The sequence below is a fragment of the Hoplias malabaricus genome, chromosome 9, assembly GCF_029633855.1.
Source record: "Hoplias malabaricus isolate fHopMal1 chromosome 9, fHopMal1.hap1, whole genome shotgun sequence".
Taxonomy (NCBI): Eukaryota; Metazoa; Chordata; class Actinopteri; order Characiformes; family Erythrinidae; genus Hoplias; species Hoplias malabaricus.
This window is the reverse complement of record NC_089808.1, coordinates 37,928,847-37,939,051: the sequence shown is the minus strand read 5'-3', so window position 1 is coordinate 37,939,051 and position 10,205 is coordinate 37,928,847. Positions and strand designations below refer to the sequence as shown.

The 10,205-nt window shown below is 39.8% G+C and overlaps 1 protein-coding gene across 1 annotated transcript; it reads left to right on the top strand.

Moving 5' to 3' along the window:
- The first annotated feature begins 1,645 nt into the window (after positions 1-1,645).
- Positions 1,646-10,005, top strand: LOC136707781 (patched domain-containing protein 3-like). The gene is made up of 4 exons (XM_066682034.1): positions 1,646-2,505; positions 6,079-6,206; positions 6,603-6,748; positions 7,829-10,005. The coding sequence occupies exons 1-4, from the start codon at positions 1,816-1,818 to the stop codon at positions 9,391-9,393; spliced, it is 2,529 nt and encodes an 842-aa protein (XP_066538131.1). The 5' UTR covers positions 1,646-1,815; the 3' UTR covers positions 9,394-10,005.
- Positions 10,006-10,205: the final 200 nt, after the last annotated feature.

Genomic DNA, 10,205 nt, shown 5'->3' with positions numbered 1-10,205 from the left:
AATATTGCAAACTGTCTCAACATCAAGCTTTTAGCATAAATCTATAAATGTATTATTAATTTTCTGACTTGAAAAAAGCTGTATTTTCTTTGGGTAATTTCCAGTGCTCATGAACACTGTAGATCCCTGTGTCAGTTTTGTACAAAGCTGTGTAATGTGATGTGTACAACTTTTAATATAACAAATAGACACACTAATATAACTAATAGACACACACAAAAAAGGCACTGAAGTGAGGGATTGACCCCATGACTTATTATCTACATGTGAATCCAAAGTTGGCCGACATTAATCATTTACGTAGCTACAGTGAAATACACATGGACAGAAAAAAGTGAGAAAGTAAGTTAGTGGGGGAAAAGAGTGAAAAAGAGAAGAGCAAAAAGCAGAGGGAGAGAAATAATGTGTGAGAAAGTAAGAAACAGGCGGAGAGAGGGAGGGGTGAGATTGGGAGGAAGAGATAGTGAGAATGCGTAAGAATGAGAGAAACGGAATGAGGGGAAAAGAGACGGATAAACAGGGTAAGAGAAAAAGAGACAGATGGGGGAGAGATTTTGTGACTGTGGTGTCGAATATAAACCCAACAATAAAGCCGTTTTTGTTCAGTTCTAGTTTGATATGAACTAGTGATGTGTCGGTCGCGAACGAACCGGTTCAAAGAGCCGGCTCTTGTAAGTGAACGATGAGAGCCGGTTCCTGTCTAAGACCGAGCCATTTTTTTTCTAAGGCTTGTCATTCAACCAATCAGAGAACAACAAGCAAACTCCAACCCTCCGAGCTGAGACACTTGGACACTTCTGCCTTCCAAAAAATAGATTAAGAATATGTTAAATCAGTTAAATGTTTGTTGACAGTTGTGGTTGTTTTAATCACTACCGTTGAATGCTGCTGTTTTGCACTTTAGAGACTATTTGTTTATTTTATTTCCCAGAAATGGATGATTATTTAATTTAATAAGCTATTTTGTAATACCCACCTTTTGGGTTCCATTGGCTATATTTCAGAGTTTTCAAGTGATTTTTGTATTAAGGTGTTTATATAAAAAATTAAAGTTATTTATAATTTTAAGTTATTATTTAAAGTTATTTATACAATTGAATGTGTGAGTGCAATCAGTGAGTTATTACAAGACAGCCATAAAAACAATTGGCCATTGCAACACTATTTATTTTTAATATTGAACAATAATATTTTGTCCATATAGTCATGTAAAATGTAGGTAATATTGTTCTGTACCAGTGGAAATAAGTGGTAAAACAAAGAGCCATTTAGGAGCCGAAAGAGCCGGCTCCCCAAAAAGAGCCGAAATTCCCATCACTAATATGAACCCAGTGCCCTGTCAGTGGAACGGCCGTTTAAGTAAACGCTTCAAGTTAACGCGCATGCGCGGTCAAAGCCTGTGTCACACCTAATTCTGTAACCGTCAATTTCTGTGACCACAGACGGCGCTACTTCGTGTCCAGCATAAGGGTCATACATTTCTGACAGCTGCCATCAGAATTTGTGACCCCCACTGAATCTCCATATAAACCTCATAAACATTCATGTTTAAGTGCATTTATGTAATTAAAATTCAATGAGGTCATGCATTCTGACGGCAGCCGTTAGAAATTGTGAACCCCTATGCCAAGTCTATGAAGTAGCGCCCTCTAGGGTCACAGAACTCGACGGTCACAGAATTTGGTGTAACACCTGTCCCTGTTGTTGGTAAAAAGAAACGAAAGTGAAAATTACCAATTTCCCGGCAGCGGTATCTCGGAAAACACACGCCGTTAGGCTGTAAATAGTCGGGTTAGACACAGACTACACTGCAAGATGCCCAGCTGTAGAACGAACTGCTTAGAAAAGCCCCTGTCCCTGGGCTTCAGGGAGCTCGGCCGTTGTGTCGGTAAATATCCGTGGGGTTTTTTGATAGTGCCCTTGTTTTTGTCCGGTGGTCTGGGAGCAGGCTTTATTTTTCTTCGACAGAGGGAGGCCAAAGGCATCGAGGATCAGTTTACACCTGTTAACGGTCCCGCTAAACAAGAGAGGCAGTTCGTACAAGAGCGCTTCCCAGACACCGGAGACTTCTCCCGGCTACGGCTCTCAGCCGAAGGGACATACGCCGCTCTGATCATCACAGCCTCGCAGGGGGAGAACGTACTGACCGAGGAGGGGCTGCAGGAGGTTATTGACCTGGACACAGCCGTTAAGAACTTCGATGCAGGGAGCAAGTACTCGAGCCTTTGTGCTCAATCGAAAGGAAAGTGTATGTTCAACCCAGTGCTGGACATGATCAGCTACAACTCCAGTAAAATTTCAGCAACGAAACTGATCTACCCCTTGCACGAAAAGACCTTCCTAGGGTCAATCTTGGGTGGAGTGCAGTTAAAAGAAGGCACCCAGGAAGTCAGCAGTGCAAAGGCCATCAGGGTCTTTTATTACTTAAGAGAAAACTCATCTGAAAGTGACTTGTGGTTAAAAGGTTTTATAAATCTGATTTCCAAATACACAGGGCTGAAGACGGTGAGTAGATCCATGAGTTTCGTTTTACACTTTCCTTTTTTTAAGGGGCTGTGACATTGATTTACAAGTTTACTTTAGAATTATTGACAATTCATGTCCAATTACTTAAAACACCTTGAGATAAAAAGAAAAAGTTGTGTTTGTCATTTTTGGCATATATTTGTGATGTGGATTTTATGCTAGAAAACATATCATGAGTGAAATAAACAGTCAGGTCCATGGTTAATCTTTCTGCTTCTCAAACAGGAGGATTCAGACAGATAGGGTTTCTTACATCATAAACATAAAGAACCAATCTCATCAACTTGGGAGGTCACACTCTTCACACACACTCTCCCGGAGGAAACCCACACAGACACAGAGAGAACACACCATGCTCCTCACAGACAGTCACCCGGAGGACACCCACACAGACACAGGGAGAACACACCACACTCCTCACAGACAGTCACCCAGAGCGGGAATCGAACCCACAATCTCCAAGTCACTGGAGCTGTGTGACTGCGACACCTGCTGCGACACCGTGCCGCCCCTAATAGTAAAACAATTATAATGTAAAATCATCTTTCCTATCATCTTTGTCAGAAAAAAACGCTTTGTATCTCTGTCAATTTCCATATATTGAAAATGCAATCTACCCTTATACCGTGTCAAAACTGACCATTATTATTGGCCCTAAATAGTTGCTGTATAACCATCCATCAAAATTCATACAAGAGTGTGGCTTTGTCTTCAGAGTTACCGTTTTGGAGTCTCTTTGACCAAAGTTAAACCTGTTTGGGAGAGACACATTTCTGGAGAGAGGCAGTATTAACATGGAAAGGCATCGGCATCTTACGTTCGCGTGACGCTGGCACATGCCAGTGACATCGGCACCTAACGTACAGGTGACAGTGGCATCTTTTTTTTTTTTTTTTAGTGACAGTGGCATATGCCAGTGGCATCGATTTTTTTTTTTTGACAGTGGCATATGCCTCTGTTTTGCGCAAATGCCGATGACATTGACATCCGTTTTATGACACTGACATATACTCCACTTCATTGTTGAACATCTGCCAGTAAGTTTAGCTAGCATTTGGATGTTTAAACTAGCTATATATTTAACTACTCAGTAAACAAGGAACGTCTCTGGACGTTCAGAATAGGTTTAAAAGTAGTCTGTCCGTCAAACACATATTTTAAACGTCAATGGACGTCCAAAATCCATCTTAATAAGTTAGTTAAGTGGTGACCAATCGATAACGTCAGTGGACGTCCAAAACGCGTTTTATACAAGTAATTTATTTCGGGACCAATTAATAACGTCAACGGACGTCCAAAATACGTCTAATACTCGTTTTTTCAATGTCTGTGCTTGGTCGTCTTTTCAACGTTCACTTTCAACCTTAAGAGAACGTTGATGGCAGTCATTACGTTATTTCAACGTCGAATCAACGGCTAATTGTTTACTGGGTAGCACACGTATGCTACTAGCATGTAAACGGACCAAACAAGTGACATGCTACAAACATAGTCATGTCACTGTGTTCATGGACAAGTGAACTACAAGTTCTTCCCAGTAAGGGGTATACGACACTCCTCAAACTCACCACTTTCAAGATGTCCACATACCACAATGCTGCCAAGCAACATTACTACTGGACTACTAGATTAATTAAAATGTCTTTATGCCACGTGAAGCTCTAATAGCCTTGTACAACACTGCATGTCAGATTCTTGAAAGCTGACGTTTCAACCAAGACAATGTATGAGTTTCTGATGAAGGCTCATAATATGTGCTGACATCCAATTCTACTGACATATAATCCAGATTTCCCCTAAATTTCTCCTTTAAAATAAAGCCCATGTGTTTATTTAATGACTTCTTTTTAAGTCTTTAACTTGTGCACAAAAACACGGCACTGTGAAAAGATCTGACAGAAAAAAGAATTCAACATTATGTAATTACTACTGAACATTTAGTTTAACTGTACAAGTCATCAAAAGTCTACAAAAACAACAGATCATAAACAGCACATCATTTTTTAAGTTTTTAATCTCAATAATAAGACAATCATACTGATCACAAAGGAACATTTTGGCCATTAGTATTTCCTCAGCATTTATCAAAATAAATATACCATTATTAACATAGAAATTCAGATTAGAAACAGACTGCTTACTATTGCTAGCATCTTTAAAAAAAACAGAATACTTGAGATGTTTTTTAGAGATGTGGTCCTGGGTGCACTCATCACACTTTCTACAGAATGGACAAGTACTGTGAGCCTGGATGTCATGAAACAGACCATCAAGTGTTTCAAATGTGTGTCCTAAAAAGCAAAATAAATACAGGATAGAATTAAGGTATCAATGTTAACATGTCAGAGACTTGCAGCACCAGAACGCAGGCACACTAAACCTTATAGTATAGCCCTCTGCCACTTTTAATAGCATTCCTATACAGCATTCTATTGTATATTAGCAGTATAAAATGTATTTCCCATATATTACTGATAACCAGTGAACATGATACTACACGGCATTTAACATTACCTGTATAAAATAATATAAATAATAATGGTAGCTACACCACTATTTGTACTCATTTAATACGTAATAGTACAACACACCTACCGTGCAATGTCCCCATATTGTTTTCTCGTTCTTCTTGAGAAAGACCTTTGGCCCCTAGATGATGCCAGTGTTCAATTTTCTGATTAGGCCTAGCAGGGTTGCTACCTCAATTTAAATTAGAAAATTTTAAAAAGTAATGTTTCATTTAATACACTGTCATATTAGATTTTCACTCTATACACACACACACATACATATACATACACACACACACACACACATTTATATATATTTATATATTACTGCCTCTCATGTTATCGCACGGCAGCATTGTGGTATGTCGTCGTCTTAAAAGTGGTGGTTTTGAGGAGCGTCGTATACCCCTAACTGTGAAGAACTTTTAGTTCAATTGTCCATGAACACAGTGACAGTGGACTGTGTGCGAATAAGGGATGCTATGTTTGTAGCATGTCACATGTTTGGTCCGTTTACATGCTAGTAGCATACGTGCGCTAGTTAAATATATAGCTAGTTTAAACATCCAAATGCTAGCTAAACTTAGTCTACTGGCAGATGTTCAACAATGAAGTGGAGTATATGTCAGTGTCATAAAACGGATGTCAATGTCATCGGCATTTGCGCAAAACAAAGGCATATGCCACTGTCAAAAAAAAAAAAAAAAAAATAGATGCCATTGGCACATGCCACTGTCACCCAAAAAAAAAAATCGATGCCATTGGCACATGCCACTGTCACCAAAAAAAAAAAAGTAGATGCCATTGGCACATGCCACTGTCACCAAAAAAAAAAAATAGATGCCACTGTCACTCGTACGTTAGGTGCCGATGTTACTGGCATGTGCCAGTGTCACACGAACGTAAGATGCCGATGCCTTTCCATGTTAATACCGCTACTGTTTCTGGATTTTTTAGATATGAATCTGTTAGCACTGAAGAGTTTGAGAGTGGAATGACGGTTCTTCAGTGTCTAACTAATATGTTTATGCTGTGTGTTTAGGTGTCTGTTTCCTATTTCACTTCAATATCCAGAGAAAAGGAGTTTGAGCGCAGTTCGTCTTCTGTGATCCCATTCTTTTCCATCACGTATTGTTTAGCCATTAACATCTCTATCTTTTCTTGCTTAAGGTGAGTAAAAAACACACGTGAAGATAAATATGTGATAATATTTAGATGCACATACAGAGGCATGCCTTTGAACCTCAAAATCTAAAAAAGTCAAAGCCATTTTGAGTTTCTGACATATTTATATGTGTACACACGGGATGTGTCCAGGGAGAAGTCATGTTTATTGAAGACTACTTGTCTTTCATTAAGGCCTTTCTATGTTATGTTCACATTCACTTTTGTATCGTATTATCTTGTCTTCATTGGAAAATAGCTTCTTTGGACCAAACGTCTAAATGAAAATGGAAGCAGATTTCTATAATGAGTTCAGAATGTTTTTCTTCTCTCAAAGTTATAGCAGCATTATTTAAGTTAATTCGTTACAGTTTTGGCTTGTCATTCATTCCATTTCTGTAGGTTGGACTGTGTGAGGAACAAGGTGTGGGTGGCCACATTCGGAGTACTGTCCGCTGGTCTGGCTGTGCTGTCTAGTTTTGGGTTTCTGCTTTTCTGTGGGGTGCCTTTTGCCATGACAGTGGCGTCTGCTCCATTTCTGATTCTGGGTGAGTTTACTATTTAACATATAAATAATGTTTAGCTTTTTGTCACTTGTATCTCCAATTATGAAATGTATACAGAAGGCTTTAAATTGCTGGAACTACAGGGAGTCACTGTCTCACATTTACAGGGTCCTGGGGTCCTAGGTTCATTCCTTGACTAGAGACATTGTCTGATTGTTTTTCCCACATCTTAAAATACTGGTATGCTTTGGTAGGTGGATCCCAAGTCCCAGATAAAAAAAAAAGGATATATCAGGAAGGAAACAGTTTGTTACTCTAATTACTTTGTTTTTTCCCCGTTCACCTTGCTCTTTAATGGTAACAAGAAACACAGAGCAGGTATAATTTGGGCGGTAGATCATTCTCAGTGCTGCTGGTGGTGTGTTAGTGTGTGTTGCTCTGGTACAAGTGGATCAGACACAGCAGTGATGCTGGAGTTTTTAAACATTGTATTCACTCACTTACACATCCAGACACATCTACATCATTCATTCATTCATTATCTATAAGTGCTGATCCAGTTCAGAGTCGCGGTGGGTCAGTCCTTCACAGGGCGACACACACTCACACACATACGGACACTTTTGAGTCGCCAATCCACCTACCAGCATTTGTTTTTGGACCGTGGGAGGAAACCAGAGAACCCAGAGGAAACCTACGCGGACACAGGGAGAACACACCGCACTCCTTACAGAACCCATAGGGTCCGTGGTGCTGTGATATTTAATAAAATCGATGTTTTTGGAATATCGTCCATTTATGCATTTTTTAAAAAAATACAATTTAAATAGAAGCTGTCATTTTGAATACATGCCAATCATTTAAAAACAGGAATTCCCCTTTCTCTCTTCCACAATGACTGGAAGTGGAGGGCAGAGGTCAGGGGTTGAGGGTAGTGGTGGGGTGGGATAGAGGCACTCGTGGGTCCACATTTTATTCTGTATTCAGAATTTCATTTTACTTTGTCAAACTTTAAAAAGGTGCCTACAGAAACAAAGGAAAAGGTTTCATTCTGGAAGCAGTGAAATGATTGCAGGTCCTTGTGACTCATTCCTCTCTTTGTGTTTTTGTGTTTTTGTGCAGGAATTGGAGTTGACGACATGTTCATTATGCTCTCCTGCTGGCAGAAGTCTAAAGTTAAGGATGAAGTGGAAAATCGAATGGCAGAAACGTATAAAGAAGCGGCCGTATCCATCACAATCACCACACTGACAGACGTTCTAGCTTTTTACATTGGTCTGTTGACTCCTTTCCGCTCTGTGCAGTCTTTCTGTTTGTACACTGGGACTGCAGTGTTGTTCTGCTACATCTACAACATCACATTCTTTGGGGCTTTTCTAGCTCTAAATGGAAGGCGAGAACAGGGCAATAGACACTGGCTGACTTGCTTGAAAGTCTCAGAACCGAAAGACGATACTGATGGCAATGTCTGTTGTGTTGGAGGGGCTTATGATAAGCAGTCTGGGGCTGAAAGAGAAATGCCAACTCAGATGTTCTTTAAGAAATATTATGGGCCATTTCTGACCAATTCTTGGACTAAAGCGTTTATAATCGTTCTCTATGCTGCGTATGTGGCTGCCAGCCTCTACGGATGCACGCAAATCCAAGAGGGAATTGAACTGAAAAATTTAGCAGTCGACAGCTCCTATGTGGTTGATTACTACCATAACGAAAAGAAGTACTTTTCACAGTACGGTCCCACTGTCATGGTGGTTGTGAAGGACGAAACATTTCCTTATTGGAACGTTAGTGCACGAGAGAGGCTTGATTTATGTTTTCAGGAGTTCAGAAATCTCTCCATGACTGCTGACAGCCCTCCTGTTTCTTGGCTTTATCACTACTTGCAATATGGTGCAACAGGGTGGTTTGTGAACGTAAAAGATGAGAAAGGATTCAAAAGTAACCTACCTTTTTTTCTCAAAGTTTCAGGATTCATTAGGGATGTTAACTTCACCGGGAACCAAATTATTGCCTCTCGCATGTACATACAGACCGTGAACATTACTCGAGCTATTGATGAGAAAACCATGTTGAATGCTTTTAGAGAAACTGCGGAGAAATGTTCAAAATCACACGCAGTTGATGTGATGGTCTACCACTATGCATTCATCTACTTTGACCAGTATGCCGTCATAGTTAACAATACCATCCAAAATATAGTAGCGGCTACTATGGTCATGTTGCTCATTTCTCTGATGTTGATTCCAAACCCCCTCTGCTCTCTCTGGGTGACCTTCTCTATTGTGTCCGTCATTGTGGGTGTGGCTGGTTTCATGGCATTTTGGGGGGTGAATCTAGATTCCATATCTATGATCAACCTGGTCATTTGCATAGGCTTTTCTGTTGATTTCTCCGCTCATATATCCTATGCCTTTGTCTCAAGCAAGGAGCCATCAGCCAATAAGAAGGCTATAGATGCTCTCTACAGTCTCGGTCATCCGATGATCCAGGGAGCGGTGTCCACCATCGCCGGGGTAGTGGTGCTGGCAGCCTCTCAAAGTTACATTTTCAGGACTTTCTTTAAAATCATGTTCTTGGTCATCCTTTTCGGCCTGGTTCATGGTATTGTGTTCCTACCTGTGTTCCTGTCTTTATTTGGAACGTGTAAAAGGAATGTGAAAAAGACAGAGTCGAACACGGTGATATGAAGAATCATTCTGCTTTCATTTACATTAATTCAGGTTTTACCCCTGAAACACGTTAATATTAATGGTATTATAATGCTGCATGAAGGCCAAATTCTGACAACTTGTCTCTTGGAGTTACCAGCAAAGCCTCTGCTTCGCAGGATCAGTTACACAGACTCAGCTGTTCAACATTATGGAAGGGCTATGTTCCTGATTGATCATTCCTTAGGGAATAGTTTATAATGAGACATACATACTCTTTCATTAAGGTGTTTTGTTCAGCTTTTCTGGACACTTATTGTTACATTTTTGGAAAGTTGTTTGCACAGTTAAGAATGTCAAAACCCAATAACGCTGCTGTATTACTTTTCAGCCTTGGAAGTATCAGCTAACTTAACTCCCAAGTGCCATATCCCAGCTGGACTAACAGGTTACTGAACACATTTGATTTTCATCTCATAATACTAACATGCACTTATTTCTGTTGTATACTTAAATGAAATATGTTACAGCCACTGTTTGTTGTGAAGTATTTAACCTGTAATAACCTTGTTGTATCTCACTGTTCTCTCTGCTCAGTTTGCCTTTAAATAAACAACGCTGGTCTGGAAGTGGATTTGTGGCTCTGTGGTTTTACTGGCTGTCGTGTTCATTAGAATAATTACAGTTACAGACATTATATATATATCTCCTGGTTTCCTGTCCCTGCCACTGACAAGTTTCTGAATGATACATTGGTACATTTCCCCTTTTTGACCAAACCATGCAGAAGAACTGAGATATTTTTGTTCTAATGAACTGTTATAAATATAATTTTCATTTGATTAATCCAG